The 24,887-nt window shown below is 57.8% G+C and overlaps 1 protein-coding gene across 1 annotated transcript; it reads right to left on the reverse strand.

The window, feature by feature from the left end:
- Positions 1 to 1,855: 1,855 nt before the first annotated feature.
- On the reverse strand, positions 1,856 to 20,880 carry KCNC4 (potassium voltage-gated channel subfamily C member 4). Its single transcript, XM_047872048.1, is given in 5 exon segments — positions 1,856 to 1,993; positions 1,995 to 2,101; positions 4,548 to 4,751; positions 6,803 to 7,739; positions 18,946 to 20,880. Coding segments are annotated over 5 exon segments (2,064 nt in total). The 5' UTR covers positions 19,624 to 20,880.
- Between the last annotated feature and the right edge of the window lie 4,007 nt (positions 20,881 to 24,887).

Below are 24,887 nucleotides of genomic sequence, written 5' to 3' on the forward strand. Positions count from 1 at the left end.
CCATCTCCCAAGGCGCCAGGGGCTCCAGCTTGGCACTCCTGCATCATGTCGCCCAGGGACATCTGTGCCCACCGGAGGGGTGCCATGAGCATGCCCATCCCTGTGGGAGGGAGGAGAGGGAAGGAGGAGGTGGGTACCGTGGAAACTTGGGCTCCTGACAACTTGAGGGCTGCCACAGAAATAGCCAACTCAGTTCCCCAAACCAGAAAGGCAAGTCAGAGGAGAAAATAGCTGTGGCGTCCAGGCTAAACTGGACACCTAGCTCACCACATCCCCATCAGACTCAGGACCCCCGGGCAAGGAGCCCTGCGGGGCCGGGACCGAATCCGTCCTCACGAAGGAAAAGCAGCTGGGCTCTCAGATTCAGCGACGAGACGGTGCCTAATGTCTCCATCCTGCTCCACGGGGCTTCCCAGCCCCAGTCACTGAAAGGGGCCTGTCCAGGCCACATGGATGCCGCTGTATTTTCTCATCTCTTAGCGGGACATTTCATTCTGAGAACAAGCGGGAGACAGGCCCCACAGGCCACAGCAGGGCTGGGGTATGCCAGTACCCATCGTGAACACACTTTTCCGGAAGGGACATTCGTGTGTCTGCCCAAGGCTGAAGACAGACGGCATGGAAATGGGGGTGCTCCGGGCACAGGTTTTTCACAACAGCCAACCTCATGAAATGGTCTGACCTTTCTGCCCAGTGCACCTTCCGGGGTGGCCTCCCAATCCCCCAGCCTCCTGCCGAGTCCCTGAATTCTGTCCTTCCATTCCTATCTTTGCCCACCCTGGAAGGAGCAGATACGGACCTTAGTCATTCCCTCTACAAAGTTGCATAATCTGACTCTAAAAATTGCCAGGCGCACGGCTCCACTGTCAGGTCTAATTCCCATCAGGTGAAAAAGGAAATGGCTTGGCCGAGGCCTTCTGCGTTCCTGAAGCTGAGGGGGCCCAGAGAGCCTCCCTGGCAAGCTGCTGGGGAGGGGCCGCCTGCATCCGGCCCTGCCTGGCCTGGGAGTGGCCACGTGCGAGGGGCAGGATGGCTTCTGTCCCCACACTTCCCCTCAGCTGCCCCTGCCCAGGGGGCACCCCTGCTCACTCAATGACTCACAAACCTGTTGTGCTCCTGGGCTCGTTAGGTAAATGAATACACTTAATTATAGAAATTAGATGAGTCTCCGGTTCTGGCAGCAATACAGAGCGCAGAGGCTGGGTGGGAGCGGCAGGTGACTCAGAGGCAGGGCTGGGAGTTTGGGGGAGCGGAGAAGGAGGGAGGAGAAACTGTCGTGGAAGCAGAGAAAGCAGCGCGGGAGAGGCGCCACTGCTGGGGCGCAGATGGGGTGCGGGGCTCTGCTGCCGGGTGTCACTCCGGAGAGGAGGGCATTCCCACGCCTAGGCAGCCAATTGTGGGGCCCCAGGGACCCCCACCTGCGTGCCAGGCCAGGGCTGGGGAACATCAGGCCTCCTCTCCCAGGGCGGCACTGCTCCCCTCACGGGCCTAGCTCCCTGCACACCAGCAGAGACGCCCCACGAGACAGCCTTATTCTTGGCTGGTCTGGGTGTGGGACGGACAGACAGACAGACAGAGATATTCAGTGGCAGGCTGGTTGCTGACTGAAGGCCACGAGGAATGAAAATGCATTTGCTGTGATTACGATGGGGCCCTGAGGGCAGGCAAGGCCCAGAGGCACAGGTCCTGGGTGGGGGGCTGGCACGTCCGGCTCAGGATGGGGACCGGGGAGGTGCGAGCCCTGGGCGTAATCTCCCCCTTGTTCTCAGGCTCCAGAGCTGAACATTCTGGGGAGCTGGGTGCTGTGGAGGAGAGGCTCAGGGGCCTGGATTCTCCTGCATCCCGCCCGGCTCCCTCAGGCCCCAGGAGGTATGAGGGCTGGAGGGCATGTGAGCGTGTGTGCCCGGGGGTGGGGAGAGCCGAGGGTGCCGCTAAGGGGCCGGATGTCCAGGTGGAGGGCTGGTGAGAGGGTGGAAGGGGTGGGAGAGCGGGAGCTTTCTTGGAGGGTAGGGTGAGCTGTATCTTGATGCCAGTGGAGACAGCCCCAGACTGGTTCCAGCTGCTCCAGCTATGTTGTTTAGACTCCGGGACTTTGCGCAGCCTTGGTGAAGAAAAGGCACATGGGTCAGAGGGGCCTGGTTCCTCATCTGAGCAGCTCCGTGGGATTCATGCTCCAGGGGACCCCGCGGGGCAGTCAGCCCTGGGCTGGTTGAGGGGTCTGGCCCGCCTGGGAAAGGCTCCCTGACGTTCTTGGGCTTCCAGGTCACCTGGGCTCCAGAGGACAGATGCCAGGGCCACACAGCTGATCTCTGCCCTGTCATTGTCCCCAAGTAAGTTCCCTTCCAGCTACACATACACCCCCCAGCCTCCAGCACCTTTCTACACCATCTTCGGAAGCCCTGATCAGCACCGGTCACCTCCCCGCCCCCCCCCCCCCCCCCAGGGAGTTCACACTCTGACACTTGGGCAGCTATAGGCTCACAAGGGAGTCTCTGCCCGTGGCTGAAGGAGCCCTGGGCCCCCTACGCCAGGTCCCACACGTAGCCCCAGTGCAGAGAAGGGAGGCACAGTCTGGCATGGGGAAAGTTGCTGAGTGCTTGCTGGGAGTTTGGCGATGCTAACTGCCACGCTCGCTTAGCAGGGCCTGTTTCCCAGCAACCCACCTGTTCCCTCTCGAAGGTCACTCTAATTGGCTGAGCTGCATGCTTGTTGCCAAGAAGCAGTGTGGAGGCATCTTGAAAATAGAGCAGCCGGGCCACACGAGCTCCCAGAGAGATCTGGCGGTGCGGTACACGCTCCCCAGCCCAGGCACGTGCCCCTCCTGCCCCGGGTGTGACCCGCTCCCCACCTCCTCACGGTCCCGCCTGACTTGTACCCTCACAGCCTCTTCCACACTGCTACTTCCGCCAAGCCCCTCACAATACTGGAGTGCAAACAGGGCTGTCGGGCAGTCAGCTCGAGGCCTACATGGGAGGCAGGGTCCCCTCTGCCCCACATTCCGGGTCATCACTCAGCATGCTCCAGCCACAGCAAGTCTCTGGGTCTGAACCAGGACGCAGCAGAAGCCGCTGCGTATTTGTGATGGGGGGCAGGAGAGACAGGCACATTCAGAGCCCAAGGACTGGGACACGCAGAGGACAGGGAGACCAGAGAGACGCAGGAGAGAGTGTAAATGGTCTGAATACCTTCAACCTGCAGCCCCGTAGCTGGGGCCTCTGGGCCATCTCCTTCCAGCTGCCAGATGGCAGCTCCTGCTGGTGACACCCAACAGTACATATGCCCAGCACAGCTGGACACACACCTCTCAGCGCCTCATTAGGGTCAGGGTGCCCTGGGGATCCCGTGGGGGCAGAGGCTGGGAAGGTGCCCGTGCAGGCTGCATGAGATGAGCAGGCCAGGAGACATGCTTGGGGGGACAGAGGCATCACAGACACTGCCCCGACTCACTCAACCCAGACCTGGACTGGAGTTTGGGACAGTGAGAAGTGGCAGGGGTGGGGGGGTGTGGATTTGGTTAAAAGAGGGCTGGTTAAGAAGTGGCCTGAGAACCCAGGGACAAGCTTTGTTTCAGGAGGAGTCAGGGTTTGTTCTGGAACTAGGTAGGGCATTTAGGCAGGTTAAGTCACAGGGACAGGGCAAGAATGACAAAAAAGTGATCAGGAACCGGGCAGGAGCACCTGCTCTTGAGACTCCTGTTCTCAGCCACTACCGACCCTCAACCATCCTCCATCATTGCTGACCCCCTTTTTGCAAGTAAGGAAGCCCTAAGTCCACGGCCCAGCTTCTGCCCTGCTCCTGCCACAGCTAGGGGCCTGCCGATGAATTTCAGCCTTTCCTTACTGGAGAGGACGGGCTACTCTCCTGAATCCTCCAAATCCTTCAGAGCACACCTCAGAGGGGACACAGAGTCCCTACCCATCCCTACCCCCTTCCCCACCCCTTGGTCACCTGCTGGCTCTGCCTCAAGAGGCGTGCAGAGCTGGGTTGGCCCCTCCCAGGCTCCTGGACCCCCAGGGCAGGATGAGGAGGTCAGGCCTGTGCTAGGCTCTCCAAAGACATCACACCAGCAGCTCATTCTTATCCTGACTCCCGAAGGCTCTTGGTATCTCTCGGGACTTACTTGGGAAACCTTAGCTGTGTTTAAGGGAGGTCTAGGGAAAGTCTGGCAGTGACCCTGTGGAGCCAGGCCTCAAGGTCGTGGCAGGAACCAGAGGAAGAGGTGGTGATCAAATGGAAGGGAAAGGCAGGGGCCGCTGATTTGGCCTGCCCTTAGCCTCTAGCACTTAGTCTTTCTTCCCTGTGGCCATGGTGGGGGGCTGGGAGGGGTGTGGGTGCTAGGCTCTGTGAACCTCTGGGGGATGCCGGAGGCCTTTCTAGTCCAGGGAGTGGGAGATCAGGGTACTCATCTTAAAAGCGGGGGCACATCCAAGGCAGAGGAGATGGTGGCCAAGGCCTCAGGGGAGGAGGGGACCTCAAGGTTTGCAGGGGACACTGGGGAGACTCAGCTCCCTGGGGGCTCTCCACCTGCCCGGCCTGGGGAGCCATACCTTTCCGGACACTACCATCGGCACAGGCATAGTCCCCGGCGCTGAGCAGGAAGCAGGCGGCTGCCTTCTTGTTTTTGTCTCGGGGGCCAGAGCGTCGCAGGGCCCGGCGCTCCTCAGGGGTGGGGGCAGAGGCCAGGGGCTGGGTGAGGCCAGCTCCCTCCTCATCGGACAGCACCGCATTGGCATCGCCGTTCTGCTTGGAGTCTAAAGGGAGCAGACAGAAAGGAGGCTGTGTGAGGGGCTGCTCCGGCCTTCCTCATGGGCTCACCTGGGGGCTCTCCAATCCCAGCCCTAGAGCGTGACTTCCCTCACCTGAGGGGGCCTGGCATCTCCCTGGGAGGGCCAGCGAGTGGGCCTGGCCCTGGGGGCAGGGGGCGGAATGCCCTCCTTCCCTCTCAGCCTTGGCCTAGGGTCGTTCCCGGGACAAGGAGCCACAGATACCCCAAGCCGGGGCTCCTGAATTCTGTCTGCCGCAGGCTGTCCCAGGAGATTAGCCTGAGGCAGGCGGCCGACTCTGCTTCCTCCTTGGGGCTGGCTCAGGCTGACACTTGGATGAGTTTGCATTCCCTCAGAGAACACCCGGCTTGCTGGGATGAGGGCTGGCACCGCCAGGGTTAAACCAATAAATAGGCCTCCACGGCCATCTCTCTGGACCCCCTGTAGGTGGTTAATCTTGCTCATCAGGCACCTCAGGCAGAGTCAAGTACCTAAAGGATTTGGAGCCCTCCGCTTGGGGCTCGCCTGTCTGGGGAAGACCCTGCACAGAGGAGGCTCCAGTTCAGCTCCCACTGCTGTGGGCTCTTAGCCCCAAGCCCCTGCCTCCGTCAGGCAGCACAGTGGGCCCTTGGCTGGCTCGCTCTGAAGGCAGCGGCCTCAGCATGGGCCAGGAATGCCCTGACCACGGCCAAGTAGTTAGGGTCAGGCTGAGGTGCAGCTGACAGCAGCCGCGGGTAAGTGTGCATCCAGGAGCTGGTGCAGGGACTTGCGCATTTTGATATTAGGTTTCCCTCCGAGCTCTGAACGGGCCTCGGGGTACAGCTGAAATTCCCCGAGGCCCTGGCTGGGAGATTTCCACCCAGGGATGGGGGAAGGGGCACCACTTTGGTGAAGTGGGGAGCCTGAGGGGGGTTGTTCCATCAAGGCCCCCAAATGACCCCAGGGAGTGAGTAGCCCCAGCATGTACTACCGCCACCCCCCAACAGGCCATAGGTGAGTGTTATGAGTCAGGCACCCCTCTGGAGAGTGAGTCCCACTTTGCCCCCAGAGCTTGGCCAAAAGCTGCTACCTTTGTCTCCTGGCCCACCCCCAGCCTCCCGGTGGTCTGGCGTCCAAGGGCTGCCCAGGCGAGGAATCCCAGACCTCCCTCCGGAGCCCCTCCCACCACACTTAGGCTCCGACTCTCCAGCCTAACTCCAAGTTTCTGTGGGTTAAGCCGACTTCCTTTCCCCTCTCTTGACGCAGGTGGAAGCCAGCTTTCCAGGGGTGGCCTTTCCCATCCTTGAAGAACAGGATCCAGACCCAGAGGCCCTCCTCCTCCAGGGTGCAGAAGCCATTTCTTCTACCCTTCCTTTTCCCCTGCCCGACACTGTCTGGGCTACTCCCTCTCGGTTCCCTCCCATCCCATGTTAAACCCTGAGCCGAGGACTCAGTCTAGCTTGTGCTGAACAGAAGGCAGCCTCCCACTGCTGTTACGTTATCACATTTATTAGGCCAAGAGACATCAGACTCCAACGTTTGGAAAGAAATGATTCACGTGTTGATGCACCTTGGCAGAACAGCTGCCCTGCTCTCTAGCTAACAACGACAGCGCCTGATGCTTGTAGAGTGGTTTTCACTTCTCCCAATACTCTCAGATCTGTTATTCATTTGGGTCTCCTCAAAGTCTTGGGGAGTAGGAGATGACTCCCATTTTACAGGTGAAGAACCCATGATCAGAGATGGTTAGTGACTGGCCTCAGGTCACACAGCACCGTGGCCAAGATGGTACTTGAATTCACAGCCCCGTGCACCGCCCGCCGCAGCCTAAATTGGGTGGTAAACTCACTCCACAGACCCTAATTTCAGAAAGCTATTGAAAAACCAGAAGAGAGAGAGATTTGGCCTCGACACTTTCTGCTTTTAAAGACACATCTTACACACTTAGGGCAGCCCGGGACAATAAAGGACAATCCCAAGTCCCAAGGGCTGAGGTTCACTTGGGGACTCCCTCCACCACTGGAGGGGAGGTGGTTTTCCTTCCCAACCCCCAATCTCACCTGCCCGTTTCCTCTCAACCATACCCTCTTCTGGGGCAGGGGGGCTGGTATCACTGTAGGTGCTGTCCCGGGGTGAGGTCTCCTCAGACTTGCAGTAAATGGGTGACTCAAGCTGGGGTGGCCGGGGCACGTGCTTCTTTCTTTTTTTAGGCAGCTTCTGCTTGGCCATGGCCAGGGAGTAGTACATGCCGAAGTTGTTGACGATGACCGGCACAGGCATGGCGATGGTGAGCACGCCAGCCAGTGCACACAGCGCCCCCACCAGCATGCCCGACCACGTCTTGGGGTACATGTCCCCATAGCCCAGCGTCGTCATGGTGACCACCGCCCACCAGAAGCCAATGGGGATGTTCTTGAAGTCGGTGTGGTCGTTGCCCCGTGGGTCGGAGGGCCTGGCGCCAATGCGCTCGGCATAGTAGATCATGGTGGCGAAGATAAGCACGCCCAGGGCCAGGAAGATGATGAGCAGGAGGAACTCATTGGTGCTGGCACGCAGGGTGTGGCCCAGCACGCGCAGCCCCACGAAGTGGCGTGTGAGCTTGAAGATGCGCAGGATGCGCACGAAGCGCACGACGCGCAGGAAGCCCAGCACGTCTCGGGCTGCCTTGGAGGACAGGCCGCTCAGCCCCACCTCCAGGTAGAAGGGCAGGATGGCCACGAAGTCGATGATGTTGAGCAGGTTCTTGACGAAGTCTAGCGTGTCAGGGCAGCACACGATGCGCACCAGGAACTCCAGTGTAAACCACAGCACACACACGCCCTCGATGTAGGTCAGGATGGGCTCTGTCTCCACCTCCCGCCGGAAGTGCACGCTGGTCGTGTTCCCCACTCGGTGGATCTCTGTCACGTTGCGGTCAATGTTGAAGGCCTCGTGGGTCTCCAGACAGAAGGTGGTGATGGAGACCAGGATGAAGAAGAGAGAGGCGAAGGCCACCACCTGCGGGCGAGGAGGAGAGTGGGGCGGTTGTCAGGGATGGACGGGCGCCGTCCTGTTTGTGGAGAGTGAGGGCATGGGTCACCGGAAGGAAGGACGTTAGATGGTGAGAGGCGGGATGAAGGTGGTCGTGGGCTGGAACTCCCTCCTCGGAGGGTCTTTACCCATCTGCTCGGGTATTTTAAGGTAATTCTTCCCAATCTTTGTCACGGCACACAGAAGAGACAGGCTGCTCCTGGCTGGAGGCAACTGGACAGGAAACTATACTATTGCCTATGATGCGCCCCCCCCCCCCCCCCCCCCGCCCTTAACGCTCTGGCTCCGCCCACTGCCGACTCTGGCCCCACCTCCTGCCTAGCTCCGCGCCCCTTCGCGCCCCCGTAGAAGGGTCGTGCCTTAAAGCTTCTCAAACTGTAATGGGTATACAAATCATCTAGGAATCTTGTTAAAATCTGATTCTGATTCTGATTCAGGGCCAGGGTAGGGCCTGTGATTCTACATTTCTAACACACTCTCAGGAGAGGCTGCTGGTCCACAGACTACACTTGGAGTAATTAGGCTTTAGGGGCAGTGGTCCTCAAAGTGAGGTCCCGACCAGCTGCAGGAGCAGCAGCACTTGGGAACTAGTTAGAAATGCAAATTCTTGACGCCGTAAACTCACTGAATGAGAAATACTGCCGGTAGGGCCCAGCTATCTGCTTTAACAAACCTTCCAGGTAATTCTGATGCAGGCTAAGTTTTGAGGTCCACTGTGTTAGGGATATGCCCAGAGAGAGGGCCTGGAGGGAATGAGTCCGGGCCTCTTTCTGCCAGCTGAGTCTTAGAACTCCATCCACGACCCCCCACCTCAAGTCCCAAGTCCCAGCCCCTCTCTACTACCTTGCAGCTTAGAATGTCCCAGCCAAATGCCCAGACAGTGAGAAGTGTCTGAAGGAAGGTAGCACGTTCCATAACAGGAGACAAGGGGGGTCTGCCCAGAATAACCACCCCTCCCCTTCCCGACACCTGGCATTTCCTGGGACACTGAGCTCCAACAAAAAATAAACTGCACCCACTGGGATTGGAGTGTGGCAGGGGCTGATCCAGACGGCTCGGATCTCGGGTAGAATGATGACAGTGGCACCCGGCAGAGGAACAGTTAGGTTTAAGTGTCCAATCATTATGAATGGAGATGAAATGCATGTGTAATAACACCAATTACGGAACCCTCATCTGTTATTCATGCAATGCCATTCACCACTGTCGGGGCACCTGTTGCTGGGGTCTCCGCCCCCTGCTGCTGCCTGTCCTGCTCCGTGCATGGGGATGAGCTTCCTCCCTTGGCCGAGGGCCGAGCTTAAATAGGTGGACGGGGAAGGACTGTGGCCCCATGGCCACTTGGCAATCCCCACACACTGACTTCCACCTGGCCATGGCTAATGGTGCCCCTCAGGGATGCTTTCCTCCCAGAGAGTCTGCATGAGAGAGGGGGAGAAGGCACACCTTGTTCTTAGTATTGCAAAACACCAATGGAGAATACAAGGGGAGCTGGGAAAATGAAACAGCAGCACCTCCGGGGCTTCTGGAGCAGAAGCAAGTCTGAGAGAACTTTGGGAATGAACATCCATTAGCTGTCTGTTTTGTCCTGGCACAGCTGGGCACTTGGTACGTGTTACCACCTTCGGTCCTCCCTGTGACGCTGTGAGGGAAGTCTCATCATCTCCTTTTAAGGAGGAGGAACTAAGCATCAGAGAGGTTTAAACGCTTGCCTAAGGTCACATAGCCTAGAAGGGTTGGAAACCAGACTTGAACTCAGAACTGTTTACCTTTGGAGGCCGTACCTTCTCTTCACACCGCACTGCCTTCTTCACCACCTCCCAGGCACGATCAATTCACAGACCCAGGAAAGTCCTCTCTGAACTGTCAATGGTGTTCCTAGCCAACTCCTTGATGACTACTATTTTACCCTTAGGGTTGTGTACCTTGGACTTAAGACAGACACTCGTTGCACAGTAACACATCTTATTTATACTTGACCATGGACAGGTTGATCAAATGCAGCAAGGAAGGAGAATGGAGGTAGCAGACCACTTTCCCCACTTGAGCTGCCTGGAGCTTCTCCTGTTTGTGTCTCTCCTATGAAGGTAAATTTCAAGTTCCTTTTCTGATCTCTCTCTCTCTTTTAAGTTTATTTATTTATTTGAAGAGAAAGAGAGAGACTCCAAGCAGGCTCCACGCTATCAGCACACAGCCCGATGTGGGGCTCGATCTCACGAACCATGAGATCATGACCTGAGCCGAAATCAAGAGTCACGTGCTTAACCGACTGAGCCACCCAGGTGCCCCTGATGTCATCTTTCTTCCCCGAGAAAGGTGCTATCAAGGCAATACAGACCGATGTGGGTATGAGGCAAACGGCTCCAGCCTGGGGGCTCTCCGTGGCCATCCAGAGATGAGCTGGTGGTGGCACCTGTTGAGTGGCCACCGTGATGCTGGGAACCAACTCTGGGCGCTGCTCCCATCCCCAGCAGCAAAAGGGGTGGGGTAAGGCGTGGAGACGGCATACCCTAGCTCTGCCAGGAAGCATGGGAAGCAGGAGCCTGCTCTCTCCGAGGAAAAATTAGCCAGGAGAGTTGGCCCACCTGGGAGCCGAGCGTGAGGTTAATTAGTGATTTGGAAAAACAAGTTCAGGAAGAGCTGCCAAGGGGCTGAGCAGAGGGCACAGAGAGGGGAGAAGGGGAGGGAGGGCAGTGTGCCGGCCACCCTCTTACCCACAGGGCCAAGGAGCCGGCCTTGGTGCCTTCCTCACTGGCGCCCGGGCTCCTTCTGCAGCCGCCCAGTAAGTACAAACCACCCCTCCTGCCTTAGGGAACAGCCCCCTGAATTCCTGCAGTGTCCACTCCTGCTGTTTTTCCTTAGAGCTGTTGCAACTGTTTTCTCGTACCACTCACCTTGGCCCTCCCAGGAGATGGGGCTGATAAAGGGTAGCCACATGTGCCCATTTCCCAGGCACGAGAAAGGGCAAATGACTCGCTCAGGATCAGGCAGAGGCCAGGTCCCCTGACTCTCAGCTCAGAGTTCTTTCCACTTGGTCCTCTAACCAAACAGTCCACTCCTCTTTGGTGACATCTTCACGGGGTCTCAGTCTCCCCTGTGACCTCTCGAGGGCTGGCAGCAGGTGCAAGGCAGGCCCCAGAAAGCCCCCCCTTCCCCAAGGAGACAGGCACACCACCTGAGGCTGAGCTGGGACAGATGCAGGCACCTGGGCTCTGGTGTGTTGCCCCAGGTGGGTCCTGAGGTTACAGGTTCCCCTGTCGGGCCCCAATGATTCCTTTCTCCCTAGGTTATTCCCGAACTGAATTATTTTGTAAGCAGTGGTCCTAAGCAAGTGCAATCAAGGCCCTTCACCTCCAGCAGCAGGGACACTGCTTTTTTTTTCTCCCACTCTCTTTATTGGGGGCTTCCGGGGACAAAAAAGGACTGAGGAAGGAGGCAGTGGCTGCAACAGCACCCAACTTAGACATCAAGGCCTTGAGCCTTCTGAGCGGCCCTTGCTGGGCCATCGCATACAGCTAGTGGGGTACACTTGTACCTCCTTCCCATGGTACCTGCTGGGCAGAGACTGAGGACAAAGAGCTAAGGAGCCCTGGGGTCAGACTGCCTGGGTCCCTCATCCTGGCCCAGCCACTCACTAGGTAAATGCTGAGCTTTGTACGGGTCTCTCACTACAAAATGGGGCCAGCACTAGCTCCCAGCCAGGGGTGTGGGCATGGTCTCCAAGGACCCTTACATGCAGCTTCTGAGAGGCTGAGTTGGACCTGGAGCCAGAAACATCACAAAAATCTTTGCCTTTTAGAAGCAAATGGACCCCAGGAGCTCACCCAGTTCAATTCCCTTTCTGCTGGTTTTGCAACCAAAGAAACCGAGGCCTGGGGAGAAAGGACTTGCCCCGGTTCCCATGGTGGAAGATGTCAGTTCTTTCCATGCTACCTGAGGACACGGGACATAGATTCTGCTGGAAGTCAAAACTGCCCAAGCGGAAAATTGCTTATGTGATCTGGTTTGGCCAGCAGCTACGCTCCTCCCCGCTGGCAGGATGCGGGAGGGTCTCACCACCCTGGACAGGAGGTTCCGAGCCTCTGTGCTGGAAAGCACCGCCCCTTCCAGCTTCCTGCTCCATGGGCTCCCCACACACAGGCTGGTTGTAGCCTGTAGGGGACCCACCTGTCCGGAGACCCAGGTGTTTTGGCTGGTGAGTCAGCCCTGTTATCAGCCTCCTTCACCAAGCTCATCCTAAAACTGCCGATGGTAGGAATCTCAAGTCACGTGCTTCTGGGTACAAGCTGGTCTCTGCTACTCACTGCCTGAGAGACCTTAGGCAAATTTCTTAACCTCTCTAAGCCTTAGGGTCTTTGCCCATAAAATGGCTTACTATGTGCCAGGCACTGTTCTGGGCGCTGGGGAACAGCAGGAAACAAAACGAACACCCCTGCCCCTTAGGCCTTACATTCTAGGAGAAGGAAACCATCAACAAATAAGCAAATACATAGTATGCCAGATGGTGTAAGTGTCAGGAAGAAAAATAAAGAGGAAAGGAGGTAGAGTATGAGGAGGAGAGAACTATTTCATTTTCTTTTTAAACTATTTTTTTCAATTTGTTTTGAGAGAGAGAAAGAGCACGTGCACGCGCAAGTCGGGGAGGGGCAGAGAGCGTGAGAGAATCCCAAGCAGGTTCCGTACTGTCAGCGCAGAGCCCTATGCAGGGCTCGAACCCACGAACCATGAGATCATGACCTGAGCCGAGATCAAGAGTTGGACGCTTAACTGACTAAGCCACCCAGGTGAGCGGAGGGACCTATTTCAAATAGGGTGATTAGGCAAGACCTCAATGCCAAGGTGACACATCTAAGCAGAGACCTGAAGGAGTGAGGAAGTGAGTTATATGAAGATCCAGGACACCTGGAGAGGCAGAGGGAACAGGCACTGCAAAGGACCTGAGGCTACAGAGTGCTTGATGTGTTGAGGGGGATGAGAACAGTACCCACTTTATAGGGCTGTTTTGAGGATTAAAAGAAATGATATTTGTAAAACTCAGCACAGAGCCTAGAGTGTCTCAAGAATCTGGCACAGGCTGGGTCGGGGGGGTAGGGGGGAGGTGACAGACACCAGTCATTGGGAACTGAATACAATCAGCGGGGGCAGGGGAGGGGGGCCCAAGGAGAAAGGGCCAAGGAGACAGATGGACCGATAAACATAAGAAGACTCATGCCCAAAACCTATATTAAGGATGAAGTGTAGGAGAAGAGAAATCTGAGAACACAGCCAAAGACACTTGCAGAGAAGATCGGTGGGGATGGGATGAGGCGCTGAGGCTTCCGGGGAAGTGAGGTCCTAGAGCCCAGGCAGCGCTGTAAAAGAAGCGAGCAGCCCTGCGGGCTCAGAGGCAGGAAAAGAGAGACAACGCGTCAGGCAAAGCATCTCTGAGCTGTCCCTAGGCTCCTGAGTGAGGGCCTCAAAGTGCGGGTATCAGCCTAGCGACCCCTGTTCCTCTCCTTTCATGGGCTCCCCTGGGAGCAGACCCTGGCCCTGGGACCTCCTATCCTGGTTCCAGGGGCCACAGCCCGCCGCCACCTATGCCCCCCTTCGGCCAAGCCAGCACGTGGGGCTCCTCAGGGCCTCTGGGCTGCCGGGAGCTGATGAGTCCGGCCCCAGAAGGAATTCAGTCCAGCCCAGATCGCCGGCCAGGAACGTGCCCAGCCAAATGCGATTCCTGGCTGTTGCCTATCTGTGTTCCGTGCTGTCCTATCTCTGCCGGGGCCGGTCGCCTGGCCAGAAAATTCGCCCCTTCCCTAACTCCGCATGGTTAAAACACTACTCACGGTGAACGTTTATTTATTTATTTATATATTTATTTATAGCCTGCCTCCTTCTAAAAATTATTTAAGACAGCTAAGTCATTATCCTGCAGGGCCTATCCAGCTTAACTTCTATTTCCTCCTTGAGGCTTCCCTGCCGGCCAACCATCCCCCCACCTCGCTTCACTTCACACAGAGGTGGGATTTATGGCTTTTTCTTCTCACCTCCTGTGGGGCTTTATTCTTTAAGAGTACTGTGGCACCTCTCATGATCCATCTTGTGTTATTACTATTTCTTGTCACCCAATTTCCTTCAACTGCCACCGACTCCACCTGACCTAGCTCCCTTCAGGAACAGGGACCATGTCTGACTCGTCTCTGTATTTACAGGGCCCAGCCTGGTGTCCGGCATGTGATAAGTTCCCAATAAATGTTTTCTGAATGACTGGAGCCAAGGGGACTGCCTACTTCCTCTCCAGGTCCTGGGGAACCTGTCACGAGGAGGAGACGTGGCCAGCCCCACTAACTCGGGCTAGGGGTGACCGAAATGCCCAGGAATACCTCCAGGCACATGGGCTCTCAGACTCTGTGGCTTTCCAGGGTGGGCCAAGGCCACTGCCTGATGGGGCCCCCTGCCAGAGGCTGGGTAAACATCACCCAGCCTGAGAAAAACCCAAAAAACCCTAGCAGGGAGCTGGGCCAGAGGCTGTGGTAGGCTGGGTGCCCAGGAACAAGGATGGCCTGAACGTCCTGGTGCCCAGCACACCGGGTTCGGAGTGAGGGCAGGACAATGTCCACGGGGGGAGGCAAGGAGCCTGGGGGCTCCCCGTTCCCAAGGCCCAAATGCCTGGCTCTGTTCCTGCCCATTCTTCCCTCATCTCCCCAAAATAGCCCAAGTTTATTTCAGCCCCTCCCCCACTTTACACCCCACCCCAAATGGTGACAAACAGAAACACCTCATTATCCAGAGACAAGATGTTCAGAGGCAAATGTTGGTCTGTTCAGAACAAAAAAGAAAAACACAAAACAGACCCAGGAAGAGACTGGGAGGCTGCTTCGGGACAGGGTTGGGGGACAGGCCAGGGCACCGAGCCTCCCAGGCTTGGCTTCTTGGCTCTCCCTAGCCCAGCCGGCTTGGGACCAGGGGGTCCTGCCCACCACCCAGCTAGTCCCAGTCAATGCCCATGTCAGAGAAGCTGGGGGGCCTTCAGAAAGGATAAGTAGGAACAGAGCTCTGCATTTTCTTCCAAGAAGGCCTCCATTTCACTCCTCTGCGGGGCCAGGGGACACCTCGTCACCTCTTGTAACTAAGTCCCCTTTCTTTTTGTTCTATGCGAGTCCCACAGTGAGAAAAAACAGACAGCAAGCTCAGATGTGAGCAATTCTAGGGAGTGAGGGGATGGGAGCTTCAGTTCGGAGGAGGAAGTGAAGGGAGGGATGGCAGGAGAGCAGAAGGCCCCCTCTGGGGCCCCCTAAAGTCAGAGGCCTTTTCCAGGCAAGAAGGCACAGGAGGCAGCTGAAGCTGTGGCCCAAGCACAGACGTGGGTTCACAAGATCTGGGTTTGGAGCCTAGTTCAACCACCAGCTGTGTGAGCAAGCCCCTCTGGGCCTCAGTTTCCCTCAGTGTAGACTGAGGTTAATGATCCCTGCCTCACAGAGGCCAGATGAGATACTAGAACAAAGCAAGAGTGACCTGATACGCAGTGGGTGCTCAGTGAAAACCCAGCTCCAGCTGCCTTCCTGGGACAGTAGGGATCCTTGGGCCACATCCTCTACTCGGAAGGGGAACATTATGGGAAAACGAATCCAGGTACTGATTTAGCCAAAGGAGAACGACCATCCTCCTTTTTTTTTTTTTTTTCAGTTTTATTTATTTTCAGGAAGGGAGAGAGAGCATGAGCAGGGGAGAGGGCAGAGAGAGGCAACCAGGCTTCGTGCTGCCAGCGTGGAGCTCAATGGGGGCTTGAACTCACAAACCGTAAGATCATGACCTGAGCCGAAACCGAGTTGCACGCTTAACCAACTGAGCCACCCAGGCGCTCCAAACCACTATCGTTCCTAACAGGACTGATAACAGCTGAAGTCAGTCTAACCCCTGGGTCCTCAAGAGGTTGGGAGTGAAGGGAGGGGAGTGTCCTAGGGTCCCGTTCCTCGGGCCTCCTGTGTGCCCTCAGCAAATAAAGAAGGTCTTATTCTACCAACCTCCTTGCTGCCAAAACCCTGCTGGTCCCCCTCAGTCTGGCAAGCCACCCTGGCTGTGGCTGAGGCTGGGACTGTGGGCGCTGGGCAGGTGGGGACAGGACCAGCCTGCCCCATGCCTGCTTTCCCACACCAGGCCACAGAAAGAGAGCCACCAAAGCGCCGCCACGGGCCTGGCCACCGTGAGGGGAGCAGGGGTGAGCACCCTGACCGACCTAGAGCCTGCCTGAATGGGAACAGCTCTGCGGGCCAGGCCAGTAGCTACGCAACAGGCTCCACAATCAGTTGAGTTCACTTTCCGTTTGTATCTGTTTTGCTCCTGTCATAACACACTACTCAACTGGCCAGCTGGGTGCAAACCGACGCCTGGGGCGGGCCCTGCCCCTCTGCCCTACTGGCCTTCAGTGGGCACCCCACGCCCACGGCTGATGCTGCGGGCCCCGAGTAGGGAGGGTATGCACAGACCCAGTGGACAATACTTGCTGGAAGGGCAGTGTTATTGGCTGCGGGTAAACAGAGTGAGGAGGGCACGGCCCCAGATCGCCTACGCCCCAGGCCCTTAGACCTTGAGGGGTGGCAGAGTAAATGTCCCTGCTGATGTCCCCATCTGCCCCTGGGTTTTCTGATGTCATCCACAGGAAGTACAGAACCTCAGAACACCTTCCAGGCCAGAATAAGAAACAAACCACCCCTTCACCTCCAAAACAGCCTCGTTCAGTGGAAAGAACATGTTGCAATCGGAGGAGCAGGGGCTTTGACTCACAGCACGCCACTATCTGGCTGTGTCATCTCAGGCAAGATGTTTACCCTCTCACAGGCCCAATCTACTGAATGGGGAGGAGATCTCCACCGTTAAGTTTATCGGGAAGACTAGAGATTAATGCAAGTACCTGCATGGCATACTCAAACCAAAAGCCATTAGCAATTTTTTAACAATTATGTATTCTCACTTGTCTGTCCCAGGAACAGCTGAATTGAAGGCTTGCTTCTGCCTGGTGCTCCTCAGCAGGAAGCAAGTCCACTTTTGGCATGAGTGCCATTAAGCTCCACATAGCTGTTCACATCAGTGTTACTGACCAGAAAGTTGGAATCTAAGGGAGGTTCCTGCTCTGCCCTTAAGTGTCTTTGATGGCATCGAACACCTCTGGATCGTGGTTTCTTCATTGCTTCAGTATTAGAATTAACCCTGCCCGGCCCCGAACTCCTGGCCTCGGCTTGAATGCCCTGGCGGATGTATTCCACATCAAACGGGCAAAAGTATCTCGGGCTCCTGGAGAAACTCAAGAGGTCAACTAGGCTCTGCATTTATTCAACGAACCCCCAGGCCGGCCGACCCTGGGGTTTGTTGAGCAGAAGGTAAACTCATAGATGGCACAGCCCCTTGGAATCCAAGAGAGAAGAAGCAGAGATGAAAAGTTCCCCAGAGGCCCCAGAATGCTCAGGAACAGGACCTAGCTCCCCTAACCACATCGTTTCATTTCTGCCTCCCTGCCTTGTCCCCTTTCCCCATTTCTAGGAAGCCAAATCTACTGCCTCCCCCCAGCCCCAACTTAAAAAGAGCCTGGATTAGCCTGTACCTGTTGCTCTCCCCTAGTACCCACAGCCAACAGCAGACACTGGCAGGGTTAATGAACTGCATGAGAAGCCCCCAGAACTCACAGCAGACCCAGGCCAGGGCATCATCTGGGCTGATCTAAGGGCTGTAGGGAAGAAACAAAGGCAGCTCCTGGCCCCAACTTCCCTTTCAGTCCTGACAAAGGGGTCTGCCTTCCGGGGGCTGCCCTGGGATGCCTTGGCCACCAAGACCTCTGTTCCTCCCAGGCCAGAGATGTGTCTGCCCTGGTCTAGCGTTAACACCAGCCTGGCCCGCCCTGCAGCCCCCCTTCCCAGCCTCCTGCCCTCCCCTTCGTGGGGAAGTGGAACTTTCCCTTCCATGACCTGGTTGAGGCCCAGCATAGGAGGGGCCAGGGAGGGTGGCAAGGGCTCTGAGACTCATTAATAGGATGACTTGGGATGCCAGAGGTGAGGAACAGCCAGGCTTTAGGCTGCCAGCCATGAAGCCAGGCACCAGCCTCCGGGGTTCTCTCTCTCTCTCTCTCTCTCTCTCTCTCTCTCTCAAGAATCTGAAGCCATCCTTCATGGTTGTGTTTTTTTTTTTTTTTTAAGCCGTCCAAGTATATCCCCATCCCTCCAATCCCTTTCACCTAAGGGGGGGTGGGAGAAACTGGACTGACCTGGGGAGGAGGTGGTGGGATAGGACTAGATCTATGCCACCCTCTTCTCCCCCCACATACCCATTTCAGGCAGTAACCCGAACCAGGGCTTTCTGGGAAGCCAATCTGTGCCGCAGCAGGAAGAAAAGAAGTGGCAACAAATTTGGGATCATCACAGGCAGCCTGTGGCTGGCCACTGACCGCGGGAGCCTGCATCACCCAGAACATTAGGCCCTTCCTGTCTAACTGAAGCCAAGACATCCCAGGTGACCAGGAAGCCTTAGGGGCATGGCAAGGGGCAGACATCTTGACTTATCTCCCTGAAAAAAGGGCTCACCAGAAACCTGGATGAGAGGCCTGCATTCCGGTCCCAGCCCTGCCTGGGCTGGAGCTGGTGTCCCTCTACAGAACTCATACTTCACAGCGTACCCGGCTGCCCAGAGCATTTAAAGGAGGTGGCACCCGTGGAAGAAGCTAACACATGGGCCTGCCACAGAGTAGGCGCTTAGCACACCCAGTTTTCTTCCCCCAAACCCTGACTCAGGCAGGAGGCCTAATTCCAGCTCTCCAGGCCGCTGGCCCTGTGGAGGAGTGGGGGGTAAATGAAGAGAGGCAGCCTGTGCAGAGAAGGGGGAGGAAGAGCTCAGCTAAGGGCAACCCACTCCCTCGGAGGGGATGCGGCAAAGCAGGCAGCTGGGATTAGGTCCAAGTAGTAAGTCAAGTGCGTGCAATCTCCTGATGAGGCGTGCAGGAGAGAGGGTATGTGTGTCGGGGGGGGGGGGGGGGGGGGGGAGGGGGCAGGCGGGGGGAGTCCCCTGGGGTTCCATGGAAGACAGAGGGAATTGGGAGGGAGGCAGTGGTAAAGGTAAGTCAGTCTCGGCCCAGCCCGCTCCTCCCGGCCCCCATCCCCACCACCACGGGTACTTACACACCCGAGAGGAGGCTCAGGCTCCTGTCACTCACCCTGGCCGCCCGGGAGGAGTAGGGATCTTCGAAGAGCGCCCACATGCGGGGCTGCCAGCCACGGCAGCCCCCCGACCCCGCGCCGGAGCCTGCACCTCCCTCATGGGGCCCCAGGCGTTGCAGGGCCAGCTCCCGCTCATCATCGCCGGCCTCGTCGCCGGTCCCTGCGCCACCGCCGCCTCCGTCCGGGCTCTCGAAGATATCGAGCGCCTCTTCGGCATCGCGGTGCTGCCGGTAGGTCATCCAGCAGCAGGGCTCCACGTCGGTCTCGTCGATGCCCCAGAAAGTGAGCTCCTCCTCGAAGAGCGGCCCACACACGTCGGCGGGGCAGTGCAGCTTGCCGGTGCGGTAGTAGTTGAGCACGTAAGCAAAGACGCCCGGGTGCCGGTCGAAGAAGAACTCGCAGCTCCCGCCGCCGCTGCTGCCGCTGCTGCCTGCACCGCCGCCATCGGACTCGGGCCGGCCCCCGCCGTCGGGATCCGCCAGCCAGGCGAGGCGGGTGCCCGGTAGGGTGCGCAGGGTGCTGCGGTAGGTCTCATGTCGCGTGCCGCCCACGTTGATGATGATCTTCTCCGACGCCTCGCCCTTGGCCATCTCCTCCTTCAGACATGTTTTGGACGGAGGCTTGTTCCCCGACTTGCGCCCACGGTAGGAGGAGACACACACCGAGCTGATCATAAGAAGCGCTGCGGGGCTTCGGCTTGGGGCGGCCGCTGCCCTCCAAACACCCTTCCCAAGGAGGCAGCGTCAGACGGGGGAGGGGGAGGAGACGAGGAGGAGGCAGGAGGCGGCGGCGGCCCCCTCTGCGGCTTGGCCCTGCCCCTGCCTCCCCCCGGAGCGCGGAGCAGGAGGAGTTGGGTTTCTCCGGTGCACAGGTGGTTGGGGTTTGGGCAGGCAGCTCCGGCGAGGGAGGCAGGAGGGAAAAGGCGAGCCGAGGACCCAAGCGAGGGGCCCGGGGAGGCAGGAACAAGCCCTCACGCTCCCCGGCTAGGACTGGACACTCAGATGCTCGGGCCCCCGGACACGCCCCCCCTTTCACCCTCAAAAGGCGAGTTAGCGCACAGTCCAGGCTCACTGCGAAGGTCTGGGGCGCGCGCGCGCTCACACTCACACTCACAGGGGCCACCCTCCGGCTCCCGAGTCCCGGGAGCGGCCGGCTTCCCCGCGGCGGCGGCAGCGCAGCAGCAACAAGTCCTCGGAGCGGCTGCCGGGGCCGGGCCGACGCTCTTACGGCAGCCGGCGGAGCTCCGCGGGCCCGGGCTGCTTGCGGTCAACACGAGGCGGCGGCGGCGGCATGTGGCCTCTTCCCCCCATTCATAAATCCAGCTCAGGGCTCAGATGGCGGGCGGGGCTGAGCGGAGCGCGGCGTTCAGGCGGGCGGGGGCTGCGCAGGGCGAGGCGGCCGCAGAAAAACAAGCGCGCCCGCAGGAGCGAGCCTCCCGTCCTGCGTCCGCGGCTCGGCAGCGGCTAGGAGCGGCGCGGGGCTGGCGCTGCGCAGCGGGGGCCGTGCTGGGGCGGGGGGGCCTCAGACGGGGCGTCCTGCGCAGCGCCGAGCCCGGGGGGCGGAGCCGCTCTGGGGCGCGGGGCTCTGGGCTCCGGCGGCCGAGCGGCCAAGGACACCTGCAGGCTTCCCAGGCAGCGCGGATCGAGAGCTTCAGCGCAGCGCCCCGGCGCCGGGCTCCAGCGATCTGGCGGCACTGGGAGCCACGCCATCCGCGCGTCTGCCCATCTCCGGGCGGGGCGCCGGCCTTGGCTCGCGGCAGGAGGCGGGCGAAAGGTGGCCTAAGGGCGGGGGAGCCTGGGCGCCGGTGGGCTGGGGCCCAGGGGGTTCTCGATCTCCCTCCGGCGTTGGTAGCGGATGCCACTCTCTGGTGGCGCCTTTTCTTCTCGGCCCCGCCTCGCCCGGGCGCGCCCTCCGTTGGGTGGGGTGGGCGGGGCGCGGCGCGGGGCCGACCGGACTCGCTGCAGGGCCCGGGCGGCGGGGCTCAGCCTTCCTCCGCTGAGCCGAGCCGAGCCGAGGCGCGTAACCCCCTCACCGCCAGCGCCCAGCCCAGCGCGCCGCCCCTGCGCGCGTCCGCCACCGTCCCCTCCGCCCCTTCGGCCCGGCTCCCCGCCTTCCCCGAGCCCGCAGCTCCTCCCACTGCAGCCCCTGGGACACCGAAGGGCTCGCGACCCCTGACCTCTAACCTCCCCCCGCCCCTTCTGGCCGCTCTAGTCAACTCCCCCTCCTTGTTGCGGTTTCATTGCGGCGGACTGGAGGACGGGGAATAAAGGGGGTGGAGAGACAGTGTCGAGTGGAGGAGGCTGCCCCCTCCTGTCCCAGACACCGTGTTGGGGCTTCCTGACCACCCCGCCCCCATCTTGCGCCTGTGAGGCCCAACTAGGCCCAAGATGACTGTGATCTCGATACCAGCCTCTATCACAGTCAACAAAGACCCTGCCTGCGGTGGAACGGGGGACCTGGCGGCCTTGCGCAGAATTGGCTCCTGGTCTGGGTGGAAGAAAACCAGAGTTCTGGCACTATTGTGGGTGTGGAGTGGGTGGTCCTGAAAGATCATTAGGTTAAAGCCATGGCTCCTTGTTGCCCTGAAAGCACATAGAAAGTGGCCGCAGCCTGCCGTCCTGCCGTGTGACTCCTTCCTGGTTCAGTGTTGTTTCACTCATTGCAATTTGTCTCCTCTCCCCTCTCTGACCCTGAGGTCTTTCCAGCCTGCACTGCTTTTTCATCTTGATACCTCCCACACGGCCTGCCTGGAGAACCTGTTTGCTAAGTGATTGAGAAGCTGCCATACCCAAAACATTAGGCACCAGCCCGATCTTACTGGCCTCATCCCAAGAGCAATTTCCAGATTCGTTTGTTTTTATTTGTTTTTAAGTCCAGAGCCTCTTCTACATCTTTAAGTTAATTCTCATTTTTTGCAGCTTCAGGCTGTCTCCATGTCCATCGGGACGATATACGGAGGGTTTTAAGGCAGAAATACAAGGGGATTGACACCTTCTTCGGATACCCATGTACCATCCAACTTCCAGATCAGGTAGTACCTGGCTACGGTGGGAAAACAAGACAAGGTCCTGGTGTGCTCCAAAGAAAGGTTAAAAGCTCAGTGCAAATGCAAGGGATTGTCAGCAAAAGTCTCATTAATGAGGGCAGAAAAACAAAGGGACTGTGGTCTTTGATGATTGGTACTAATATGCAGAGGAGGTGGGTACCATCCTGGACTGTAGCCAGAAACACACATTTGCTGGTACCTCTTTTGTGTCCAGTCCTTAATATCTGCATTTCAGAGTTTGGCTGGCTTTGGGTTTGCTGCAGCAAAGAAGAAATATCCCAAATGTGACTGGGAAGAGAAGACCTGGGACTGTCCAGAAGCTGGAGAGCCATAGCAAGGATGTTAAAGAATTGACTGATGAATAGCTTTCAAGTGCTATCTGGTTGTGTCCTGGCAGACTCCCTTGGGGTCTCCCCCACTTTGCATTTTTCAGCCTGGCTGAACTCAGTCATTCCAGAAAGAGTGAGAAATTGGTGGGAGTGGGGTGGGGGGGAATGAAAAACAAACAAACGAACATCCTAGCATCCCACAGCTGAGTCATTTGTTTATCCAGTAAATATTTCTTGAGTACCTACTGTGTGCCATTCAGGCAATGGAAATCAATGAATAAAACAGAGCCCTACCTGCCCCTGCCCCCAACCTCATCCCAGCAAATCTCTGCCCTCTTGGGGCTTCTGCAATGTTTGTGGACAGTAATAAGCATGTGGGGAGACGGGTGGAGGGAGAAAGCTGCCAGGGAAATAAAAGGCCTGGAGGGGAAGTCAAGAAGCTGGCGTGGGGGTAGGGAAACCCAGGAAGAGCCAGGTAAGACAGAGGGCCCAGCCTGGGAGAGGCAGTGAGTAAATGTGCACTGGGGGTAGCGTCCCTGACTCAGCGCGCTGACCAGCTCCTGAAGATGGGAACTAAGCCTCAGGCCGGAGGCCCCCAAGAGCAGTCCTCACCACTTTGCTGAAGGTTTTATCCCAGAGCTCTGGGCTAACCTGTTACCTAGCCTTTCTGGAATTTTCTGGGGGATTCAGTACGTTGCAGCTGGCTTGTCCACGTTGGTTCTGTGTGCATGAGCTCATGCTGTTTCCCCAAAGTACAGAGCCCAGGATAGATGAGAGCCCCCACCCCAGCCCGCCCTGTGACGGCCTACTCTGGATGGGTGGGTGCTGCCCCCTGGTGGTACTAGGAGTCCCTGCTCCTGATTGCACCTCTGGCCTGTGGGGATGAGGAGAAAAGGGGTTTAAAGGCTTGGGGTGAGGACAGATTCTGGGCATCCCGTCAATTCCAGTTTCCCATCGGGGACCCTGCATTCTCTTGCCTTTTCCCATTCCTCCAAGACCTCTATAACCAGCAGGTTGAAGCAAGATTGAAATAGCTTGGAAATTCCTAATTCTACAAGCCTAGTTCCCTCTAGTGTCACCTTTTCTCCACCTTCCTTCCCTGGGCCCTGTGGTTTCTTCTAGCAGTCAGAAAAGAGCACCCATCTGGGTGCTAGTTCACACGAAAGTGGCAGCCACAGTGGGCTTCCCTCACCAGCAATAAAAGGTGTGGCAAAAGTGTAGGAAAACAGGGCAATGTCTGCTTCCAGGGTGACACTGATGAGGGCTGGCAAGCCTTTCTATAGCCCTTCAAATAAGGCCCTTGGTCTCTGAGAGCTGAGGCTGACCCCGCCAACCCAAAGCTGGAGAGCCTGACATCAAAGCCCTTTGCCCTTCCCCTTTCCCTACTGCGGCTTGGAGTGGGGCTCAGTCACCTTGGGGTGACAGGAGCCATCCAATATCCTCTCTGTCTTCTTGCTTTGGACTCCACTTGTGTTGAAGGGTTCCAGGCCTAGGAGCAAGTCCCACTGCTGTCAAGCAAGGATCTCTCCAATGATACTCACATGACCCCCTTTTGGCATTCCAGCTCTGGCCAGGGACTGACCCTTCCTCCCTGAGGCCCAGGTCAAGGAGCCAGCATCCTTTCCCAGCCTGCTCTGCTCCCCAGCCCAATTAATTGAATTGTCTTATCAGCCATCATCTCATCACTGCGGGGAGGGTGACAGAGCCTTTCCCTCGCTCTCATGGAGGGACTAGGGAAGAGAGCCAGAGGAGGCTGGAAGTCTCTTGTTTGCTTATCAGTTCATTTAACCCTGCCTCCCACCCCCATCGCAGGCAGCCTGCAGAGACTAACAGGCTCCAGGTGAAATGCTGAGAGCCTTCCCAAGTGGGATCCAGGGAGAGCCAAGCATAGAGGACAGCCCTCGGGGCCCTGTGGAGGTCAGCTGTAATGGTTCTTCCGCACAGGGGCAGGAGGCAGGGTTGGGTGGCTGTGATAATCCCAGCGAAGGTGTGTTTAGGGCCCTAGGGAACTCAGAAGATGGACTTTAATGTCCCAGCTCTTAAAGTGCCAACAGGGTGCAGGCCACAAGCTCAGGCCTGGCCAAGACTCAGAGCCTCATAAATCATGGACCCCGAGTCATAGGGCTGGCAGGGACCTGAGTGCTACCTCACACGTACATTCTCCTTGAGAGATTTCTGGCCTAAGGAGCAGCAATGAGCTCTGGGAGACTGAGCTGGGCCTGTGGTTGGGCCAGGCGTACAGAATGATATGGGGTCACACGTGGCCTCTGCCCGTAGAACAGTATTCATGGGAGTCACAGTACCAGGACCAGCTCAGTATACCCCCAGAGCTCTCTTTGCTCAAAGTTGCTGGGATAGACACTCCGCCTGTGTCCAGAGACAGAGTGCACAAGTGCACATGCACACACACACACACACACACACACCCTAAATCAGGGCCCACCTGGCAGGACTCCTTGGCACTCAGCATCTCTCCATCTAGAAAAGTACAGTTTCCTCCCACCTGGGCTAAATTCCAGCAAAATTGGTTCATTCCATTAGAGTGGTTAATTAGTTCTTATGG

Source organism: Prionailurus viverrinus, chromosome C1, assembly GCF_022837055.1.
Source record: "Prionailurus viverrinus isolate Anna chromosome C1, UM_Priviv_1.0, whole genome shotgun sequence".
NCBI lineage: Eukaryota > Metazoa > Chordata > Mammalia > Carnivora > Felidae > Prionailurus > Prionailurus viverrinus.